This window comes from Cervus canadensis, chromosome 20, assembly GCF_019320065.1.
Source record: "Cervus canadensis isolate Bull #8, Minnesota chromosome 20, ASM1932006v1, whole genome shotgun sequence".
Classification (NCBI taxonomy): Eukaryota; Metazoa; Chordata; class Mammalia; order Artiodactyla; family Cervidae; genus Cervus; species Cervus canadensis.
In genome coordinates this window covers 55,253,333-55,277,901 of record NC_057405.1, presented here as the reverse complement: position 1 = coordinate 55,277,901, position 24,569 = coordinate 55,253,333, and the positions used below count along the sequence as shown (strand labels likewise).

Genomic DNA, 24,569 nt, shown 5'->3' with positions numbered 1-24,569 from the left:
GGCACTCAAAAAATACTTATCGAAGGAACACATCAACCATATTTTCCAGAAATTGCTCAGTCTCCTACAAGCAACACTGCCAGACCACAGTGGGCGGGGGAACAGCCAGTAACCTAGGCGGCCTCAGTTAGTTCTCAGGAGGAGAGAAGGCCTGTCTCTGGTCTTGGCCCTCTTCTCAATGACTCCCCCAAATCCAGTTTTCAAAATGCTCATCTTCTGGACTGTTTGAGGATTAAATGAAATGTCTGTCTCTGGGGAAGAGACAAGGAATAGGAAGGGAAACCTTAAAGTACATACACACACGCACACACACACATATATACAGTGTATTTTGTGTGTGTGTGTGTGTATATATGTGTGTGTATATATATATGTGTATATATATACACACACATACATATTTGTATTTGAAACTCATAATATATAAACAAGTACAACAAGGAAAATATAAATTATCCTTTATTTTTTCTATCCTAAAATACTACTATTACTGTTCTTTCTGTCTGGCTCTTTTTTTCTTCTCTGTCTGGCTGTTTGTCAGGGCATTGTATAATAGCATTTTGTACTTCCTATTTGGTGTATTATTCTTTCACTGAATTCATGCCAATAAATGTGTGTGCGCTAAGTCACTTTACTCATGCCTGACTCTTTGCAACCCTATAGACTGTAGTCTGCCAGGCTCCTCTGTCTATGGGATTCTCCAGGCAAGGATACTGGAATTGGTTGCCATTTCCTTCTCCAGGGGACCTTCCCCACCTAGGGATCGAATCAGCATCTCTTAACTCTCCTGAATTGGCAGGTGGGTTCTTTACCACTAGTGCACCAATAAATAAATTTCTATAATAATATTTTAATGCTTGCACTAAATTCCATCATGTCAATGTACCACAATGCCTACAGTTTATTTATGTTATTTTCAATGCATTGCAGGCTGCAGAAAAAAATATTTGTACCTTATCTCTGCACACATCCTTAATTATTCCCACAGGATATGCTAATTAGTAATCAAGGGAATGAAAAGCAAAACCACAATGAGATATCTTTACAAACCCATCAGATTGGAAAATAATTAGAGTGATAATTCCAATATGAGAGAGGCTGTGGAGCAATAGGAACACTCACATGCTGCTTCTGTGAGTGTAAATTGGTACTCCCACTTTGGAAAACACCTTGGCATTTAGCTAATAGAACAGAAGGTATGCATATCCTATGAGCATTATCAGTATATTCCCTAGAGCAGCAAGCAGTTCTCAAAATTCTCCTTTCAGGACTCCTTGACACTCTTAAAAATTAAGGCCCCCAAGAGCCATTGTTTATATGGGTTATATCCATCAACACTTCTCAGGGTTAGAAATGAAAACTGAGCCATTTTTAAAGTTCAACAATACTCACAACACACATTCCACCAGCCATCAGAGCGAGGCAGCACTGCATGCCACATTACCTCCGGATCTCCAGTGTACACTCACAAGAGGATGAAAGTAAAAGGCAAATAGCATCTTAGCATTTTTATGAAAATAGTTTTGACACTAAGGACTCCCCTGGGAGTGTCCCCAGACCTCACTTTGAGAACTGCTGTCCCTCGAGAGGCTCATGTACATTGTTCTAGGACACGTGCACTAGGGTGCTCCCAGCAGGCTGCCCGTACAAGTCCTCAACAAGAAACGGACCCAGATCCCATCCACAACAAGATGAATAAATTCACTGTGGTTCATTCATAAAACAGAATACAACAACAGAAAAGGATGAACACATCAGTGGCACAATCCATGGATGAGTTTTATAAACATAAAGTCGACTGAAAGAATCCAGACTCCCATGAGAACATAGTATATAATTCCATTCCTATGAAATTCAAGAACAGGTAAGTTAATTTGCACTGTCTTGGGATATATTCATAGGTGATAAAATTAGAAAGAAAAGCAGAGAGAGATATGTTGATTTTGACAGGTGGCACTAGTGGTAAAGAAGCTGCCTGTCAATGTAGGAGACTGAGACAGAGGTTCCATCCCTGAGTTGGGAATATCCCCTGGAGAAGGGCATGGCAACCCACTCCAGTATTCTTGCCTCAAGAATCCCAAGGACAGAAAAGCCTGGCGGGCTATAACCCACAGGGTCACAAAGAGTCAGACACAACTGAAGTGACTTAGCAAGCACACACAATGACTATAACAGTCAAGAGAGCAGTTAACCACTGTGGTGCAGATTCTATGTTCATTTAAAAAATTGACATTTTGTTCATCATGGATGTTTTTCATGAACTTTGCTTTTAAAAATATTGCAATAAGGACTTACATCCCTGGTAGTCCAGTGGTAAAAAATCTGCCTGCCAATGCAGGGGACACAAGTTCAATCCCTGGTCTGGGAAGATACCACATACTGCAGGGCAACTAAATTGGTGTGCCACAACTATTGAGCCTGGGAACCACAACTACTGAGGTCACACTCTAGAGCCCACCTAGAAGCTGAAGCCCAAGCGCCCTAGAGCCTGTGCTCAGCAACAAGAGACGCCACCGCAGTGAGAAGCCTGTGCACCGCAGCTAGAGAGTAGTCCTCACTCGCCTCCACTAGAGAAAAGCCTGGGAACAGCGATAGAGACCCAGCACAGCCAAAAATAAATAAATACATAAAATTATTTATAAAATATTATAATAAAATTGAATTGAAAATTATTTATCTTGATTACTGAGTTTTTTGACATCCCCTTAAACTTTGCTCCTGAGGCAAAAGCCCCACTCCCTTCCCAATACTGGCCCTGGTGGTGAGAGAAGAGATCAGAAAGAGACCCCCGGAAGACTTAAGAGGTGGCAGCAATAAGCTATTTCTCGACCTACGCCTAGTTATTAGAGATGCTTGCTTTATAATTATTCATTATACCTCACATTTATATTTTATATGCTTCTGTTGCATGCTATATTTTACAGTGACTAGGTAAATATCCATTTCTTTGCTTTTCAATGGCATTGAACATGTTTTATATTCTTACTGACCTTTTATTTTTTCCCCCTTTATGATTTATTTCAACTAACATTTCTTAAGAACTTACCGTGTGCCAGGTATCTCTTAACAGTCCTGTGAAGTGGCAACTAGCATCCTCATTTTGAGAAAACGGTAATGTGAACAGTAGCGTGTCCAGCATGCACGGCTGGTGGGACCAGAAAAGCACTGTGATGTCTGTGCTGTTTCTCTCCTTCCCTCTCCTGCTCTGTTCCTTTTGGTTATGTTGTACGATCGCACACACACACTTAAATATGAACAGAGATGAGGGAAGTCACCTCAGACACAGAGAAGGGAGGTGTGCTTCTAAGGAAGGTGTGGAGGAGGAGCAGTATAAGGACAGGAAATGATTGGGCGGGGCAGTTCCAGGAGAACCAACACACCGGAGTTGGGGGGGGTGGGGGTTGCAGGTAATTCACACTTTAACTCCCTGTGGCCTATACCATTCTGGGTTTTCATCCAGCTCCAAACACCTTTCCCACTCTCTGGGTCTCTGACTTTCTCACTTCGTTTTTACCCTCTCAAGGAGTTTAGGCTTATTTTTCACTGCCTCCAGTAGACTGTTGGATTGGGAGGGAGGGAGGGAGGGAGTGTGTGCGTGTGTGCGTGTGTGTGTGTGTGTGTGTGTGTGTGTGTTGGAGTGGGAAGGCTGTGAGAAAGGGGCTGCTCCTCCAAGCATTTCATCACCTCGGCCACTCCGTTCCTGGCGGGCGGCAGGAGCTTCAGATGCCGCGCTCTGCCTCAGCTTGCACGTCTGCATCGCGTTTTGCAAACACTGCTCTGTACAGACTTGAGGTGGACAAGCCTGTGCATCCAGGCTGAGCCCTGCCCGAGTCCTGATTACGCCTGGAGACACAAGCGGCAGGCTCCTGCCCATTTCGACATCGGAATTAAAACGAGAATGTCGGTTCACTAGCCACCAGGCTCTCAGGACCTACAGTGCCTTTATCTCATATCACAGAGAAACTCATGGGAGAAGCAACCTTCAAAATCCCCAGCCTGGCCACCATAGCTCCTCCCACACCCACCCCACCCCAAGCTTACTAACCAAGGTACGCACACAGGCTATAGTTAATCAGCTTAGTGCATTCTGGCCTTAATAAAATGGTTGACCAAAATATCAGAAATTTTATCAAACTTAAAATGCTTTCTGAAGGCTTATAGTCATAATGCCCTTAAACCTAAGAGTTTACTTTTTTTTTAATTTGGCAAATTTACCTTGAAAAAGGCATTTATTATAAAACACAAGGCATTAATTCTGTTAAGATTTCTAGGGGACGATTAGACATTCATACCTTAGGGTAAGGACTATTTGTCCATGTAGTTATTAAGCCATTGTGTCTAAAATGTCAAAGAATTGGGGAAAGTGATACTAATTAACAGAGAGAATGATGGCAACAATACCCAACACTTTTCCCAGGCTTTATATTTACATTTATTAAATTTATATTTGCCTCTCTGAGCAAAGTAGAGAAGCAAAGTTTAACAGACTCTTATATAAACTCCTTTTTCTTAAAAGTTTACAAGGTTGCTTTTTTTCCTTATAAGAAGGAAGGCTTATTTTTAGCCACAGCACTTCTAGAATGATAGGGTTGTAAGAAGCCAAGTTTCTCCTATAAATTTCTGTGTCCTAATAAAATCTCATTTGGGGAAAGTATGTGTAACACATAGTAACATGTTATGCGGACAGGCCAGTGTGAGCAGCAACAGCCAACACCCAGTGAAGAATGTATCTGAAAGACAACCTACATTTAAAAAGAAAGTATAATAGAGATTTACCTCCCCCCTGCCATAATGAAAATAAAAATCAATCCTTAACACCAGACATGATGTTTTCCAACTAATTGCTTCCAACTAGTTGCCTTTGATATTTGGAAAAGGGGCGGAGAAACAGATTTTTTCAACTCAGGAGGAAAAAGGGATTAAGTTTTTTATAGCACATTCAACAACAGGTCTATAAAATTGGCATTGTTAGAATGGCTGATGGAACTAACTCAAACATATTTAGCAAGGGAAGTTTGTCAATGATTACCTGCAATAATTTAAAGAACCTAGAAAAAGGGAGACACAGGAGATAATATACTAGTATTTTCATTTCTAGTTCAAAGTTTCTTCAAGAGTACTCAGTCCCCACTCTATTCCTCAGCCTTCTATGGTACTCCTTGTACTCACAATTGCTCATGATTTTTAAGCTTAGAGAATTTACCAGCTCTAGACAATAAACACATTGTGAAGTTAACTGATGTCATGAATAATAATACTATATACATTCAAAACAAAGTCTCAGTAAAAAAAAAAAGCAACAAAAGTGTCAGTCAATGAAGAGATAACAAAACTTCACTTAGTTTCTTACCATGATGTGGCTTCTTTTTTCCTTTCTATAGACACACCAAGAGAATATGAGAGGTGCAGTGTAGCTGCCTGGGCATTACGGAGATCAAGCTTCCCACTTCTCAGAAAAGCCTCGTCTATCCTCCTCCTTCTAGATGACTCTGTTTAACTCTCAACAGCTCACCTTCCTGGCAGGGCTGCGCTCTCTCAGAGCCAGAGCCGAATGACAGATACCAACTGTGTATGTGAAAAGCACACTTAACAAGGGTGTGTTTGATTCAAAACTTGAAAGGGTTAAAGAGGTGTGCCCTGTTTTGGGTGTGACACTGAACCAAAATTGCTGAAAAGACAACAGAGGAAGTAGTAGGCAGTTGGGGAAAGTTGCCCTGCATCCATTAAATTGGAAAACCTGATAGGAAGTAGAGCAAGAAGGATCTCTTAGTTTTGCTTGTCTTTCTCCGGTGAATGAAATCAACTTTCTTTCACGCTGAGTTTTGGTTATGTCTTGTTTTTACCCCAGCTTGTATTTTACTTATGCTTTTAAAAAAAGATATAAATTATATCCCATAAGCCACATATCATACAATATTACCAAAAATGTAAGCATGAAGAAGAACAGAAAAGGTAAAAACTATGCCCACCTCATTAAAACACCAATAATTGACACCTACCTTCATCAATAAGTAGAATTCAATAATTACGACTTATCATAACATTTGCACCAAAGGATTCTAGTTTATAAAAGTCTTACCAGAAGTTGGTGGCAATTTATTCTTCAACTAGACACACTACTATTAGACCAATTAAGTACTTAAGTATTATTGTTGCTTAGTCGCTAAGTTGTGTCTGACTCTTTTGCGATCCCAAGGACTGTAGCCTACCAGGCTCTTCTGTCCATGGAATTTCCCAGGCAAGAATAGTAGAGTGGGTTGCCATTTCCTTCTCCAAGGAATCTTCCCAACCCAGGGATTGAACCTGCATCTCCTGCTTGGCAGGCAAATTCTTTACCACCTGGCAAGTGCTAAGAGCTACCTGACAAGTCCTAAGTATTATTAGTTGACATCAATCATAAAAAAGTGCTCTAATTTTTTCATCATGAGCATCAGTATTAGAAACATTTATTGAGCATCTACTGGCTCATTTCAATGTGCAAGCTTATACTGATGATGGCAAGTATGTGTGAGGTACTATGATTCTTTTGTATATTTTAAATATTATTTTAAATGATGGTTAAAAAACACACAATAAAATTCAACCATCTTCAAGTCTACAGGTTAGTAAAGTGTTCACTATATTTACATCGTTCGTTATGCACAGATCTCTAGAACTTGGAACAACTGAAGCTTTATACCTACTGGAAAAAAAAAAACAAAAACACTCTATTTTGCCCTCTCTGTAGCCCCTGGAAACCACAAGGGATTTCTGTGCTCTCCTCCTTGTCTCTACGACTTGCACTATTCAGGTACCTCATAAAGTGAAACATACAGTATTTGTCTTTTTGGGACTAGCTTATTTCACTTGGCATAACGTCCTCAAGTTTCATCCATGTTGTAGCATAAGACTCAATGATCATGTGCCAACTGTAACTGTATTTATAGAATGTCACACTCATGATTCCTTGAGGGCTCTTATAGTTCATTTATTCATTCAATAACCATTTATCAGTTACCAGCTTTGTCAGTTTCTGTAGATTCAGGAATTAAAAGACAGTCTCTGCCATCAAGGAACTCACAGTTTGGGATAAATGAGAAGGAAAGAAGGCAGATGTGTGAAAAGACAGACCAAATCAATGTTATTGTTTAAAGGTATGTGTAGGATGCAGTGGGCATATGATGACAGCTACCATTAGTGGACAGCCTGTGTAGAAAAGGTAGTTCTTAATAGAAGGGGTGCCATATGAACTGATACTTAAAGTACATGTATCCTAATTATCGTACTATGGTTGGGAACAGATAGAGTCTTTATAATCTAACATTAATTAATTCTGTAATTTAACATAAATAATTTATATTAAAACATTTGGTGAAAAATACACATACATATATATTATTTGACAACCTTAATCTGAAAATAAGAATCCTTCTACTGATTCAACCTGGACAGAAAAACCATGAAACAATTACTATCTTCTATAAAGTATCTACCATGGACTCACCTGGTGAGGGGTAGAGAACATAGGGCTTATTTTGACTTCCAGAAGTTTATAGACTTGTCTATAAAACAACCACCAGTGGACAGGCAGACATATAATTAAGCACTAATATGTGTAGAAGAGACATTTGTAATGTTTCAAGAGTTCAAAGAGCAAGAGATCAGTGGGGACATGCCAGAAGACTGCAGGAAAGACCTGGGACTGCCTTGGAGGATAGATGTGATGAGGCAAGGGTTGAGGAATGGCATTCCAGGTGAAGGGAACAGCCAGAAGAAAGGCAATAAAGTGACAATGGGCATGGGGTGGCTCACTGGAGTGACCAGACATGAAGGTTAGTGGGGCAAGTAAATAGGAGGCTGAAAAAATAAGATTGATTTAGTTTGGGGAGGGCCTTGAGAAGCCGGTCAAGAAGACTAGGTGTGATGTTGTGAGAAATAAGAACTCTTGGCAGGTGTCTGAGCAGGCCACGTTTGATGTGTCATGTTTGACATGATCCAAAGCAGTGCTGGAGGAAGACGAGCACGGTAGGCTTTGGTGGGCCCAGCAGGATGGGGACCTGGCCTCAGCAGTTGAGACATGAAGGGCTGAGGAGCCTGAAGTGACCACCAAATGTGGGAATAGGGGGGAAAAAGAAAGGCTGAGGGAAAGCAGACACTGAGAGGGAGAGATGACTCCAAAGAACTTGTGATGCCTCGGAGAACCCTGGGAGCTTCATCAGAGGCTCAGGAGTCTGGTGTGGGTCATCCTGAACTCAGGGGACAGTAAATATGTCCATGTGGAAATGTCCTCGAACCATGTCCTCAAACCTAGAGCAGAACTAGAACCCCTTTCCATTCTCAAAGCTCTACCTGAAGCCTGAATCAGTCACCTATCAGCTCACAGTCTGGTGGGAAAGATGTGAGCGACAGTGTGTAACTGGCATCGCTGGCTCTATGAAGGGCCAGATGTGCTCTTACTCCCTATAAAAGAGGCAGAAGGCAGCAGTGTCTGTCCTCAGCTGCCATCCGGCATTTTACAGCTCTGGGTGGGGAGTCAGTCTCTCCACGAGTGCTTCATCCACATGGGCCCCGGCAAAGCCATCTTTGTAGTGAGAAGTTCATGAATCAGCATAAGTAATAACCACTCTGACATGACATCATTTTGTTTCAATCAAGTGTTTGAAAAAGGGCTATGCTTTGTGATTATCATAATGAATGAAGTAAAAATAGCAAGCACGTAGTTTTGTTTTTAAACCAATGAAATCCTCTTGCAAGAGGAAACTTCATTAAATTAACCTCACACAGAGATGAGAGGAAGAGCTGCCAGTTTCATTTACTTTCCAGCTATACTGCAGGCACTGTACTGTTTCATTACTACACATTTTTTTAAAGTGTGAATTGGAAAAAAAAAAAAAAAAAAAGGCCACATGCTCAGAGCCAGCAACAGGACTCCTTACAGGGCATGGGGAAGGGCCTGAGAATCTGGCATGCCTCCTTCCTGCCCTGGGTCAAGTTCCCCAGGGCCTCTCCTCTTCTTCAGGGCCTTTCCTCGCCCACTCATTCTCTCTCTACCTGTGGGGATCTCAATTTGGGAGCAGGGAGGCAGGAATATGGAGAAAAATTCCTGGCCCTGACACTATGGCTGGGTTTGTGCAGAGCACAGAGCAGGGACCAGATGCAAAAGAAAGCAAAATTGCCAATGCCTGACTTTCCTCCCACATTCACTGGCCCTGCCCTTCTGTATCACACTGGAAAAAATTCACATCAACATACTTCAGTTACCAGTCACAGAGTGTGTACATAAATAAATGCAGAGCGTGTGTTCACAGGGCCTGACAGCTCTTCTTAGTGCAAAAATTCAATATATAAACTTTAAAATTCTGCAAAAGAAATTACTTTTTAAATTGCCTTCCACTGTTTTTCAAAATCTGCTCAATCTGTTGTCTTAGGTTCTAATTCCTCTTTTATAGTCCTGGTGAGATCTTCCCCTCACTAGAAGAACTGTGTGTGTGTTAGTTGTTCAGTCATGTCTGACTCTTTTCAACCCCATGGACTGTAGCCAGCTAGGTTCCTCTGTCCATGCGATTCTCCAGGCAAGAAAACTGCAATGGGTAGTCATTCCTTTCTCCAGGGGATCTTCTCACCCCAAGAATCAAATCCAGGTCTCCCGCATTGAAGGCATATTGTTAACCATTTGAGCCACCAGGGAAGCCCAACTGAAGAGTTTTCTTTCTGTCCTTATTCCTTCAGGAACCATCAGACCAGGCACAAATCTGATTTAAAGGGGGTCATGCCATGGCTCCCCAAAGCTCAGACTCTTCCAGGGAAAGAGTCTCCACTCACACCAGCGTGAACTAGGGATTCCCCTAGCATGAACTAGGGATTCTGCCAGTTGTATTGAGAAACCAACTCTGTGGATATATTTGAATAAAAAGCTGGGTAGTGTTCTGAGAGGCAAACAACACTGTAATGTGAGCTCATTAGACTAAGGAAAGTCCCCTGTGGTTGACTTTCCCTGTCCTGGTGGAGGCATTAATCTCTCCATATCAGACAGAATTTTCCCATCATTCTTTACCTGTTCCCCACCCTAGGCTCTTTTTAGACACTGTTTCCTCACTATTAATTAACAAACCCAATTCTGTCACTTTTACACAGGATAATTCGGTGTTCTTGTGTACAGTTTGGATAAAATGAACTGAAATCAACTCTAAACAACAAGCTACAAGCAAACTAAAATGATTCAAAATATTGTCTTCCCTTTTCAATCTATCAAAAAAAGAGAAAGATCAGGGAAGTGTCTTTGCTCATAGATACTATGGACTTTTATATTTAAAGTAGTAATTAATTAAAATTTTTTTCTACTATTTTGAAGTGATTGGGGATTCTGTAACTCAAAAAACACTCTATTAAGACTGTTGCTTAAGGAATATTTGTGGGAGGAAGAATTCTAAGATGGTCCCCCACATTCCCACTCCCTGCTGTTATGCACCCTGTGTGATCCCTTCCCTTTGAGTGTTCCCTAATGAGTTGACTTTGAGTTATTCGAAAGAGAGATTATCTAGGTAGACCTGACCCAATCAAGTGAGCCTTTTAAAAGAGCGTCCAGAGGTCAGAAATTTGAAGCCTCAAAGACTCTGCCTGGGTGGCTTTTAAAAGGCAAGCTGCTATGAGTTCCATAGCTGCAAGGAAGTGGACTCTGCCAACAACCACAGGAGTTTGGCAGAGGACTCCCAGCCTCAGATGAAACTGCAGTCCCAGCTGACACCATCACTGCAGGTTGTGAAGCTCTCAGTGGAGAATCCAGTTAAGCCTTGTTCAGACTCCTGACCCACAGAATGAGATATACAAATGTATGTTGTTTTTAGCTGATAAACTTGTGATACTATGCAGCAATAGAAAACTAATTCAAATCAATATATATTGGCCACTTTTCACTGAGGCACATTTTCCAATAGATTTCTTAAAGGTGTAAGGAGTAACTCATGTGTTTGAGATATTTTAACCTACTGGGGACCATAATAAAGGCACCTCTGTGGGGACAAAATAAAGTGTCATGTATCTAACAAGTCACAGAAATCCTTAAACTAGGAATGTGAAGGAGGAGAGCAATCACGGAAGGCTTTGTGAAAGTGATGGCACAAGCTGGGGTTTGAATAGTTCTGTTAGGTAGAAATGGGATGGATCAGCATCCCAGGACAAAGGAAGAGTGTGAGCAAAGCAGAGATGGAAAAGTGAGATGTCCATCTAGGGAGGAGCCAATGGGCTTCCCAGGTGGTGCTAGTGGTAAAGAACTCATTTGCCAATGCAGGAGACTTAAGAGACGTGGGTTCAGTCCCTGGGTTGGGAAGATTCCCTGGAGAAGGAAATGGCTACCCACTCCAGTATTCTTGTCTGGGAAATCCCATGGACTGAGGAGCCTGGTGGGCTACAGTCCATCGGGTTGCACAGAGTCGGACCTGACTGAAGTGACTTAGCAAAATGAAACACTGGCTGGGACACAGGGTTTCCACTAGGCTTTCTTAGGACTTTATTGGTGATCAATAGGCAGCCATTGAAGGGATCGAGAATAGCACATTTGGGAGTTAACAAAGGTAGCAAACATTTAGTTCTCCTTCTAAGTGAAAAGGTTGACCACTTTCTTGGTTCAGAAGATAAGGGAGATCCTTTGCTCTCTCCTGGCTTTTTGGATGCTGTTATCTTCCCTGCTCCTCACTATGCAGTAAACACTAGGGCATCTCCCCGCCCCTGCCCACCCCACCCCCTTATGCTTTCCAATATCAAATACCTTGTTTACTAACGGAAGGAAATTTCCTGTCTCCTCAACAAATCACATACTGGGTCCATTTCATCAGGAGGTGGAGGAGGCACGCAGCAGCAAGACTCATCCATCTATGTGTTCTCTTCCATTTTGTTTTTATCATTCAGTCACTAAGTCATGTTCAACTCTGACTCCATGGACTATAGCCAACCAGGTTCCTCTGTTCATGGGATTTCCCAGGCAAGCCTACTGGAGTGGGTTGCCATTTTCTTCTACAGGAGATCTTCCAAAGCCAGGGATCCATCCCATGTCTCCTGATTTGGCAGACAGATTCTTTACTGCTGAGCCACCAGGGAAGCCCCTCCTCCATTTGGGAGATTCATATCTAATGGGTCTCTACAATAATCAAATTATGAGAAAAAGAAAATAATAATTTCAAAATCTCTCCATTTTAGTAGATAAACATTTCAAATAAGGTGACCCTGGGTTTAGCAGAGAAAATTTTAAAATATTTACATATTGAAAACTAGAAACAATCAGAGTAGGAAGCATAGATATTCATGGGGGGTGGGGAATGAAATTTGGGGGATTGAGGACTGGCTTCTAGAAAAAGAAAAAAGGTTGAGACTTAAAAGAAAAAATGGCCAGTGAGACATTCCCAGTGTGGAGAATGGCTGAGGAAATCTCATCAGCAGTGGTGACCAATATATGATTGTATTAGTCATATGAAGGCCCATTGTTGGCCTTTCTGCGCCACGTCCTCAGTAAGAGTTCGCTGTATGTGACTGTGTGGGTAGTGATGCTTCAGGGGAACCACAGAGGGGACTGAGGTCCAAGGCTAACCTATGGCCGAGGAAGCACAGGAGGGGAGGTGTGAGGGGAGTGGTCACTCTGAGAAGGGTCGGAGCTGAGGAGGAGTGCGGAGAGGCGTCTGGCTTTGCCCAGTACGTGGAAGAGGACGTCCCTCTTTTTATTTGGGTGTTGAAGAACAAGTGCCCTCCTATGACTGGAAGTCTTGGGGGACACCAGAGAGCAGATATTTGTATTGTATTTTTACAAATATCAACCATAAAGATTAACTAAGTCTTAAAACATGTTGCTAAGTGCTTCATGTACAACATCTCACTGACTCTGAAGAGGTACTTATTACTGTTTCCATTTTCAAATGAGCAAGCAAGTTCAGGGAAGGTGAGTGACTTGCCCAAGGGCATCAAACTAATCAACAGAGTCCAGATTCAAACTGTAGGATTTCGAATCCCATGTTCTTACCCTCCACTCTCTACACCAGCTTTCACCACACTGTTCTATCATGAAACAATCTGCTTTTCCCTTGTCTTGCCTCGAAACTTTCTTGCCTGTCTCTCTTTTATCAATTTCCTTTAAATCCCTCCTCCACTTCAAATGTAACTTCTGCTGTCTCTTGTGAGCATCCAGCCATCTTCTGGGGATATCTCTCCTGGTGTATTCCCACACCATAGATACCACGTCACCCTCATTGGATAAATAGATACTCAGCTTCCTGGGACATGTCAGGAGATGTGGCTGAGGCCACACAGGAAGAGGCAAGGCTAGTTGCTGATAAAGGTAATTCATATATTGGGGCCAATATGTCTTACTGCCCCAGTAACCCAGCCCTCATCACAAACCTAAACCTAAGCCAACCTACTCTTACAGGAAACACTTGTCAACCTAACACATGCCAGTCACCATTCTCCAACTCAGCTTTAGATCACCCTACGCTAGAAACTAGAACCTGCTAGTCTTCTAGGGAAATCACGCCCTGTTTCCATGTTGCCGCTTCTCACACTGCATAAATCTCCCTCTTGCCCAAAAAATCCCTCGGGAAGAGAGCTCTACTGCCCATGAGGCAATGCACTCCCCCAGTTGTTTTCCCTTGAATAAAGGACAAACTTGTTACTAAATTGTGTTATTTTTGTCATTTGACCATGCTATCTAGGGGCCTTTTACCTGTGGTCATGCTGAATAATGATCCTTTTAAAACCACAAGTCAGATCACATCACTCCCCTGCTTAAAGTCCTCCAGTGTGTTCCATGACGTTCTGAAATTCAAAGCTCTGACCATGGACCATCAAGCCCCTGTGTGACCTGGTCCCTGCCTTTCCTGTCTGCCGAGTCTTGGCCTCATTTGCTCCCCTGCAGGCCTCCTGCTTTCCTTATAACCCCTCAACTGTGTCAAGGGCCTCCATGCCTGCTATTCTTTCTTCTGGAATGCCCTCCTTCCAGAGAGCCTCCTGGGCATTCTTCACTTAATTCAGGTCCCCTCAGGGAGGCCTCCTGTGAGGGCTCATGCTGTCTAAATTAGCATCCCTGCCGTCATTTCTGTTCTCTCTCTCTGCGATTCCGCTGAGCACCTATCTAGCTAACCCTGCGATGTATCTATTTGATTACCTGTGGGCCTTCCTAGTGTCTCAGATGGTCAAGAAGCTGCTTGCAACGTGGGAGGCCCAGGTTCAACCCCTGGGTCAGGAAGATCCCCTGGAGAAGGAGAATGGCTACCCACTTCAGTATTCTTGCCTGGAGAATGCCATGGACAGAGGAGCCTGGTGGGCTAGAGTCCATCAAAAGGAGTTGGACGCGACTGAGTGACTGACACCTTCTATCAGAACACAGGCTCCTGGAGAGCAGGGACTTTTCTCCATTTTATTCACCCCAAAGCCTCAGAGTTTAAAAAAGTGGCTCATAAGAGGCACCTCATACACATAATGGGCTTCCGAGCTGGCTCAGTGGTAAAGAATCTGCCTGCCAGTGCAGCAGACATGGGTTTGATCCCTGGGTCGGGAAGATCCCCTGGAAAAGGAAATGGCAACCCACTCCAGTTGCCTGAAAAAAAAAAAAAAACCCCATGGACAGAAGAGCATGGCGAACTTCAGTCCATGGGGTTGCAAAGAACTGGACATGACTGAGCATGCATGCTTGCTACACTCACATATAGGTATTTGAAAGATGTCTGCTGAATGAATAAATGTACTTGCAGAGTGAAAGCTTGACTCAGGCCTATCAATGCATACATGGCTGACTGGGAGAGAAGGTGTATCAGCCAGGAGTAAGCAAATACAGGAAGAGTGGGAGGATTCAAAGAGACTCTAACAACAGGATAAGGGTGTGCATAGGTCATGGAGAGGCCCCAGAGGCCGTACTCCAGAGCTGCTAACTGGCCTGAAGGGCACGTAGAGCAAATTGCAGGATAGGCAGAGTGGAGGACTATGCTCAGTAGGGCACTGAGAGGAGCCTGCAGCCACCCTGCAGGAAGGGATCAGGGTGAGTAAATGCCTCACCTTCCCTCCCTCCCTCTGATCTCCTGGCATCCCCCTTTACTGAGCCCATCAAGAAGCCACTTCCTGGTAGTGGGGTAGAAGGATGTGCACTCATCTTTTCCTTCAAGAACCTTAAAATTGCAACTAGCTGCTGAACAACCATCAATAGGAGGATGTTGGAACCCACCATAAAAAGATACCCAAGGGCAAAGGAGAAGCCACAACAAGATAGTGGGAGGGGCGCGATTGCATTTATAATCAAACCTCATACCCGCCAGAGATGCTTGGAGGGCACAAACAAAACCCTGTGTGCACCAGGACCAAGAGAAAGGAGCAGTGACCCCTCTACAAGAGATGGAGCCAGATCTGCCTTTGAGTGTCTCCTGCGGAGGTGTGAGTCAGTAGTGGCCTACCGCAAGGACAGGAGGTCTGGCTACAGCAGTCCTGGGAGGCGCTGTGTGTGGCGTTAGTCCTCTTCAAGAAGGTTGCCATTAGCTCCACTGTAGAGCCACCAGGAGGGCAACTCACAAACTGGAGAACAATTATACCAAAGAAGTTCTCACGCTGCTGTGAAAGTTCTAGGCCCCACAGCAGACTTACCAAGCTGGGGATCTGGCAAGGGACCAAGTATCCCCAGGGAATCTGACTTTGGAGGTGAGCAGGATTTGATTACAGAACTTCCACAGGACTGGGGAAACAGAGACTCTTCAAGGACACAAACAAAATCTTGTAGGTACCAGGACCCAGGAGAAAGGAGCAATGACCCCATAAGAGACTGAGTCAGACTTGCCTGTGTGTGATATGGAGTCTCTAGTGGAGGCATGGGTCGACAGTGGCCTGCCTCAGGGTCAGGGACACGGACTACAATAGTCCTGGCAGGCCAGCATGCGGGCATAAGTCCTTTAGAAGGAGGTTGTCATTACCTCCATTGCCCCTACCATAGTTTGGCCTCAGGCCAAACTACAGGGAGGGAACACAGCCCCACCCATGAGCAGAAAATTGGATTAAAGATTTACTGAACATGGCCATGGTGAGAGTTGGACTATAAAGAAAGCTTAGCACTGAAGAATTGATGTTTTTGAAGTGTGGTATTGGAGAAGACTCTTTTTTTTTTTTTTGAACTTTTATTTTTTTATTTTATTTTTATTTTAATTTTTTATTAGTTGGAGGCTAATTACTTCACAACAATTCAGTGGGTTTTGTCATACAATGATATGAATCAGCCATAGATTTACACGTATTCCCCATCTTGATAGTCCCTTGGACTCCAAGATCCAACCAGTCCATCCTAAAGGAGATCAGTCCTGAATATTCACTGGAAGGACTGATGCTGAAGCTGAAGCTCCAATACTTTGGCAACCTGATGTGAAGAGCTGACTCATTTGAAAAGACCCTGATGCTGGGAAAGACTGAAGGAAGCAGGAGAAGCGGATGACAGAGGATGAGATGGTTGGATGGCATCGCCCACTTGATGGACATGAGTTTGAGTAAGCTCTGGGAGTTGGTGATGGACAGGGAAGCCTAGCGTGCAGTCCACCGGGTCACAAAGTCAGACACGACTGAGCGACTGAACTGAACTGAGCATCGCCTTGCCCACCAGAGCAAGACCAAGTTTTCCCCACACCCACTCCTTCCCATCAGGAAGCTTGCACAAGCCTCTTATCCTCATCCATCAGAGGGTAGAGAGAATGAAAAGCACAATCACAGAAAACTAACCAATCTGATCACAAGGACCAGAACCTTACCTAACTCAATAAAATATGAGCTATGCCATGTAGGTCCACCCAAGATGGACGGGTCATGGTGGAGAGTTCTGAATAAATGTGGTCCACTGGAAAAGGGAATAGCAAACCACTTCAGCATTCTTGCCTTGAGAACCCCATGAACTGTATGAAAAGGCAAAAAGATATGACACTGAAATATGAACCCCCCAGGTCAGTAGCTGTCCAATATGCTACTGGAGAAGAGTGGAGAAATAGCTTGAGAAGGAATGAAGAGGCTGAGCCAAAGCAGAAAAAATGCCAGGTTGTGGTTGTGTATGATGGTGAAAGTAAAGTCTGATGCTGTAAAGAACAGTATTGCATAGGAACCTGGAATGTTAGGTCCATCAATCAAGGTAAATTCAGTTCAGTTGCTCAGTCATGTTCGAGTCTTTGTGACCCCCATGGACAGCAGCATGCCAGGCTTTCATGTCCACCAACTCCTGGAGTTTGCTCAAACTCATGTCCATCAAGTTGGTGATACCATCCAACCATCTTATCCTCTGTCGTCCCCTTCTCCTCCTGCCTTCAATCTTTCCCAGCATCAGGGTCTTTTCAAATGAGTCAGCTCTTCGCATCAGGTGGTCAAAGTATTAGAGCTTCAGCTTCAGTCCTTTCAATGACTATTTAGGACTGATTTCCTTTAGGGTTGATGGGTTTGATCTCCTTGCAGTCCAAGGGACTCTCAAGAGTCTTCTCCAACACCACAGTTCAAAAGCATCAGTTCTTCAGTGCTCAGCTTTTTTAATGGTCCAACTCTCACATTCACACATGACTACTGGAAAAACCACAGTTTTGACTATACAGATCTTTGTTGGCAAAGTAATGTCTCTGCCTTTTAATATGTTGTCTAGGTTTGTCATAACTTTTCTCCCAAGAAGCAAACATTTAATTTCATGGCTGCAGTCACCATCTGCACTGATTTTGGAGCCCAAGAAAATAAAGTCTGTCACTGTTTCCATTGTTTCCCCATCTATTTGCCATGAAGTGATGGGACCGAGGTAAATTGGAAGTGGTCAAACAGGAGATGGCAAGACAGAATGTCGACATTTTAGGAATCAGTGAACTAAAATGGATAGGAGTGGCGAATTTAATTCAGATGACCATTATATCTATACTGTGGGCAAGAATCCCTTAAAAGAAAATGGAGTAGCCCTCATAGTTGACAAAAGTCTAAAATGCAATACTTGGGTGCAATCTCAAAAACAACAGAATGATCTCGAATCATTTCCAAGGCAAACCATTCAATATCATAGTAATCCAAGTCTATGCCCCAGCCACTAATGCCAAAGAAGCTGCATGGTTCTATGAAGACCTATAAGACTGTCTAGAACTAACACCAAAAAAACACAAAAAGATGTCCTTTTCATCATAGAGGACTGGAATGCAAAAGTAGGAAGTCAAGAGATACCTGGAGTAACAGGTAAGTTTGGCCTTGGAGCAGCTAATGAAACAGGACAGGGGATAACAGAGTTTTGCCAAGAAAATGCACTGGTCATAGCAAACACCCTCTTCCAACAACACAAGAGACGACTCTACACATGGACATCACCAGTTGGTAAATACCAAAATTAGATTGATTATATTCTTTGTAGCAGAAGATTGAGAAGCTCTATACAAGCAGCAAAAACAAGATGGGGAGCTAACCGTGGCTCAAATCATGAACTTCTTATTGAAAAATTCAGACTTAAATTGAAGAACGTAGGGAAAACCACTAGGCCATTCAGGTATGACCTAAATCAAATCCCTTACAGTTTCATGGCTGTGCTTAGTCATTCAGTTGTATCTGACTCTTTGCGACCCCATGGACTATACAGTCCACCAGGCTTCTCTGTCCATAGGGATTCTCTAGGCAGGAACACTGGAGTGGGTTGCCATGCCCTCCTCCAGGGGATCATCCCATCCCAGGGACTGATTCCAGGTATCCAGCATTGCAGGCAGATTTGTTACTGACTGAGTCACCAGGAAAGCCCAATACAGTGCAAGTGACAAATATATTCAAGGGATTAGATGTGGCAGACAGTGTGCCTGAAGAACTATGGACAGAGGTTTGAAACATTACATGAGGCAGTGATCAAAACCATCCCCCAAAAGAAGAAATGCAAAAAAGTCAAAATGGGTGTTGGAGGAGGCCGTCCAAATAACTGAGAAAAGAGAAAATGAAAGTGGTTTAATCTCGTCATACTCTTTTCGACTTTAAGGACTATAGAGTCCATGAAATTCTCCAGGCCAGAATACTGGAGTGGGTAGCTTTTCCCTTCTCCAGGGGATCTTCCCAACCCAGGATCGAACCCAGGTCTCCCGCATTGCAAGTGGATTCTTTACCAGCTGAGCCACAAGGGAAGCCCAAGAACACTGGAGTGGGTAGCCCATCCCTTCTCTAACAGATCTTCCCAACCCAGGGTCTCCTGCATTGCAGGCAGATTCTTTACCAACTGAGTTATCAGGGAAGCCTGAAAAGAAGAGAAGCAAACTGCAAAGAAGAAAAGGAAAGATATATCCATCTGAAAGCAGTTTCAGAGAATAGCAAGGAGAGACAAAGCCTTTTTAATTGAACAACGCAAAGAAATAGAGGAAAAGAATAGAATGGGAAAGACTAGAGATCTTTTCAAGAAAATTAGATATATCAAGGGAACATTGCATGCAAAGATGGGCACAGTAAAGGACAGAAATGGTATGGACCTAACAGAAGCAGAAGATATTAAGAAGAGGTGGCAAGAATACATAGAAGAACTAAACAAAAAAATGTCTTAGTGACTTGGATAACCACTATGGTGTGGTCATTTACCTAGAGCCCGACATCCTGGAGTATGAAGTCAAGTGGGCCTTTGGAAGCATCACTATGAACTAAGCTAGTGGAGGTGATGGAATTCCAGCTGAGCTATTTCAAATCCTAAAAGATGATGCTGTGCAAGTGCTGCACTCAGTAGGTCAGCAAATTTGGAGAACTCAGCACTGGCCACAGGACTGGAAAAGGTCAGTTTTCATTCCAATCCCAAAGAAGGACAATTCCAAAGAATGTTCAAACAACCACACAATAGCACTCATTTCACGTGCTAGCAGAGGAATGATCAAAATCCTTCAAGCTAGGCTTCAACAGTATGTGAACTGAGAACTTCCAGATGTATAAGCTGGATTTAGAAAAAGCGGAGGAATCAGAGATCAAATTGCCAATATCCGTCGGATCACAGAAAAAGCTAGAGAATTCCAGGAAAACATCTACCTCTGCTTCATTGAATACACTAAAGCCTTTGACTGTGCAGATAACAACAAACTGTGAAAAATTCTGAAAGAGATGGGAATACCAGACCACCTTACCTGCCTCCTGTGAAACCTGTATGCAAGTCAAGAAGCAGCAGTTAGAATTGGACATGGAACAACAGGCTGGTTCCAAATAGGAAAAGGAGTACATCAAGGCTGTATATTGTCACCCTGCTTATTTAACTTATATGCAGAGTGCATCATATAAAATGCCAAGCTGGATGACTCACAAGCTGGAATCAAGATTGCCAGGAGAAATATCAATAACCTCAGATATGCAGATAACACCACCCTTATGGCAGAAAGCAAAGAGGAACTAAAAAACCCCTTGATGAAAGTGAAAGAGGAGAGTGAAAAAGCTGGCTTAAAACTCAATATTCAAAAACTAAGATCATGGTATCTGGTCCCATCACTTCATGGCAAATAGATGGGGAAACAATGGAAACAGTGACAGACTTTATTTTCTTGGGCTCCAAAATCACTGTAGATGGTGACTGCAGCCATGAAATTAAAAGACACTTGCTCCTTGGAAGAAAAGCTATGACAAACCTAGATAGCATATTAAAAAACAGAGATATCATTTTGCTGACAAAGGTCTATATAGTCAAAGCTATGGTTTTTCTAGTAGTCATGTACGGATGTGAGAGTTGGACAATAAAAAAGGCTGAGTGCTGAAGAATTGATGCCTTTGAATTGTGTTTCTGGAGAAGGCTCTTGAGCGTCCCTTGGACAGCAAGGAGATCCAACAAGTCAATCCTAAAGGATATCAGTCTTGAATGTTCATTAGAAGGACTGATGCTAAAGCTGAAGCTCCAATACTTTGGCCACCTGATGCGAAGAGCCGACTCACTGGAAAAGACCCCGATGCTAGGAAAGACTGAAGTCAAGAGGAGAAAGGGGTGACAGAGGATGAGATGGTTGGATGCCATCACCGACTCAGTGGACATGAATTTGAGAAAACTCCAGGAGACGGTGAAGGACAGGGAAGCCTGGTGTGCTGCAGTCCATGGTTCACTAAGAGTCAGACAGGACTGAGAGACTGAACAACAAGAATCAGGAAGCCAAGAGGCCAAAGTCACACCCAGATCAGGTTGCAGAAGGGTGGGGAGGAACCGGGAGGGCCCAATGTAGCATCCCCAGACAAGAGAGAAAAGGAATCTGTGGGCAAGAGTAAGCCTGGCCTTTGCCTCCTGCTGTTTTCTGAAGGAGGTGTAGAGGAGATGAAGGAAAGGCAGAGCTGGAGGCCTCATCACTGTAAAGACCAGCATGGAGTACTGCAGACATAGGAGTCATGCTCTAACTCCACTGGCTGATAAGCAGAGTCACCAGCTGGTAAGGGCTTGTCATTATTCTCTTCACAACTTTACTCTGTCCAAGTGACAGAACTTGTCTAAGCTGAACTTTCACTTCCATTGTAGCAGCCACGATTCTTTTCACGCCATGACCCTCCTGATAAACGCCAGGCTGCAGTGAGCAATCCTAGCTTGGTCACACGGTCAGCCAGGCCCTCCTGTGGCCCACACTATTTTTGCCAGCCATACTGGACCTAATTGGAATCACTGGAGCCCAGGCTTCACGAGCTTTATACTTTCCTTTAGGTCCTGGCAATCAGTTCTGCAATTCCTGATATCCAGCCATTGAGTAAATACACTATTTCTAGCAAAAAAAAAAAAAAATGGATGATGACTCCATCTTACTCTGGATATAAAAGATGGCTCAAAATTGATCAAAGACCTAAACATAAGAGCTAAAACTAATAAAACTCTTAGTCAAAAGCATAGGTGTAAATCTTCGTGACTTTAAATTTGGCAGTGGTTTCTAATAACATGTAAAGTAACAAAAATGTGTAGAGATAATTGGACTTCAACAAAAACTTTTGTTCTTCTAAGAAAACTAGCAAGAAAGGGAAAAGATAGCTGACAGAATGAAAGGAAATGTTTGCAAATCACTTATCTTATAAACCACATATGGGGGTTTAGTATCCAGCAAAAAATACAAATAACCCAATTTTTAAATGGGCAAAGGACTTGAATGGACATTTCTCTAGAGAAGATATATAAATGGACAGTAAGCACATGAAAAGATTCTCAACATCATTAGTCATTAGACAAACATAAATCAAATCCATAATAAGATCCTACTTCACACCCTCTAGGATAGATACAATCAAAACAATGACAATCAATTTTGGCAAGGATATGGGCAAATTAGAACCAGACAACCCCTCTTCCAAAGGTCCCCAGGACCACATGGCGTACGCTTGTGTACAGTCTTGCTTAACAGACAGGCTGCTAGAAGAACTTCTCACATCCTGCTGGAATCCTCCCATAAAGCTCTGCTGCTCATGAAAATGTGGCCTTTAAGGAAGGACAGACAACTGAGAAACTTAAATCAAGACCTGCATTTGACCAGAAATAGAGAAATATCTTTGTAGGACCTTCCCTACTTCCTTAAAGAAAGATGATCATGTGGGTGTTCAGTCATGTCTGACCCTTTGCAACCTCATGAACTGTAGTCCACCAGGCTCCTCTGTCCATGGGATTTTTCAGGCAACAGTACTGGAGTGGGTTGCCATTTCCTCCTTCAGGGAATCCTCCCTACCTAGGGATTTAACCCTAGTCTCCTGCATCACAGGCAGATTTTTACCCCTGAGCCATCAGAGAAGGCCTTCAAAGAAAGAACCACATGTTAGATAGCGCAGAAATGCTATCTCCCATTGCTTGCTAAGCTAGAGTAGGGCTTATTCTCTTCATGCTGGGAGGATCTTAAACCAACTGGAGCACCTGATGTGAAGAGACTCTGTCTTAAGCTAGCATGGTAGAAGGAGAGTAGAGAAGAAATGGGGAGGACACAACCCCACTGGATGCATGAAAGCAAAAGCCAGATTCATTATCCTCATTTTCTGGGGAAGAAACTAGAGGTAAGGATAACTTCTCCAAGTCACACTGCAAGCAGAGCTGCGTGATATTCATGCCAGGTCTGCCTGGCTCCCTCTACCATAACACATGAGGCAGCATAATGCAGTGGTCAGGAGCATGCATGTAGCTTTGTCAGTTCAGTTCAGTCGCTCAGTCATGTCAAGCTCTTTGCGACCCCATTAATCGCAGCACGCCAAGCCTCCCTGTCCATTACCAACTCCCGGAGTTTACTCAAACCCATGTCCATCGAGTCAGTGATGCCATCCAACCATCTCATCCTCTGTTGTCCCCTTCTCCTCCTGCCCCCAATCCCTCCCAGCATCAGGGTCTTTTCCAATGAGTCAACTCTTCGCATGAGGTGGCCAAAGTATTGGCGCTTCAGCTTCAGCATCAGTCCTTCCAATGAATACCCAGGACTGATCTCCTTTAGGATGGACTGGTTGGATCTCCTTGCAGTCCAAGCGACTCTCAAGAGTCTTCTCCAACACCATAGTTCAAAAGCATTAATTTTTCAGCGCTCAGCTTTCTTCACAGTCCAACTCTCACATCCATACATGACCACTGGAAAAACCATAGCCTTGACCAGATGGACCTTTGTTCACAAAGTAATGTCTCTGCTTTTTAATATGCTATCTAGGTTGGTCATAACTTTCCTTCCAAGGAGTAAGCGTCTTTTAATTTCATGGCTGCAATCACCATCTCCAGTGATTTTGAAGCCCCCAAAAATGAAGTTTGATACTGTTTCCACTGTCTCCCCATCTATTTCCCATGAAGTGATGGGACCAGATGCCATGATCTTAGTTTTCTGAATGTTAAGCTTTAAGCCAACTTTTTCACTCTCTTTCACTTTCATCAAGAGGCTTTTTAGTTCATCTTCACTTTCTGCCACAAGGGTGGTGTCATCTGCATATCTGAGGTTATTGATATTTCTCCCAGCAATCTTGATTCCAGCTTGTGCTTCTTCCAGCCCACGTTTCTTATGATGTACTCTGCATATAAGTTAAATAAGCAGGATGACAACATACAGCCTTGTACTCCTTTCCCAATTTTGAGCCAGTCTGTTGGTCCATGTCCAGTTCTAACTGTTGCTTCCTGACCTGCATACAGGTTTCTCAAGAGGCAGGTCAGGTGGTCTGGTATTCCCATCTCTTTCAGAATTTTGCACAGTTTATTGTGGTCCACACTGTCGAAGGTTTTGGCATAGTCAATAAAGCAGAAATAGATGTTTTTCTGGAACTCTCTTGCTTTTTCGATGATCTAGCGGATATTGGCAATTCGATCTCTGGTTCCTCTGCCTTTTCTAAAACCAGCTTGAACATCTGGAAGTTCACGGTTCACATATTGCTGAAGCCTGGCTTGGAGAATTTTAAGCATTACTTTACTAGCATGTGAGATGAGTACAATTGTGCGGTAGTTTGAGCATTCTTTGGGATTGCCTTTCTTAGGGATTGGAATGAAAACTGACCTTTTCCAGTCCTGTGGCCACTGCTGAATTTTCCAAGTTTGCTGGTACATTGAGTGCAGCACTTTCACAGCATCATCTTTCAGGATTTGAAACAGCTCAACTGGAATTCCATCACCTCCACTAGCTTTGTTCATAGTGATGTTTTCTAAGGCCCACTTGACTCCACATTCCAGG

The 24,569-nt window shown here is 43.2% G+C and overlaps 1 protein-coding gene across 2 annotated transcripts in view; it reads right to left on the bottom strand.

The window, feature by feature from the left end:
• Positions 1–24,569, bottom strand: part of CRYBG1 (crystallin beta-gamma domain containing 1) — a 224,479-nt gene that overhangs the window by 65,164 nt on the left and 134,746 nt on the right. Inside the window, exon 1 of one of the 2 annotated variants that reach the window (XM_043438951.1) lies at positions 5,351–5,498. The exons of the other annotated variant lie outside the window; for it this stretch is intronic. Within the exon in view, the coding sequence (XP_043294886.1) occupies positions 5,351–5,353 (3 nt within the window). The 5' untranslated portion in view covers positions 5,354–5,498. Of the gene's footprint in view, positions 1–5,350; positions 5,499–24,569 lie in introns of those variants that run through there. 2 annotated transcript variants of the gene reach the window in all.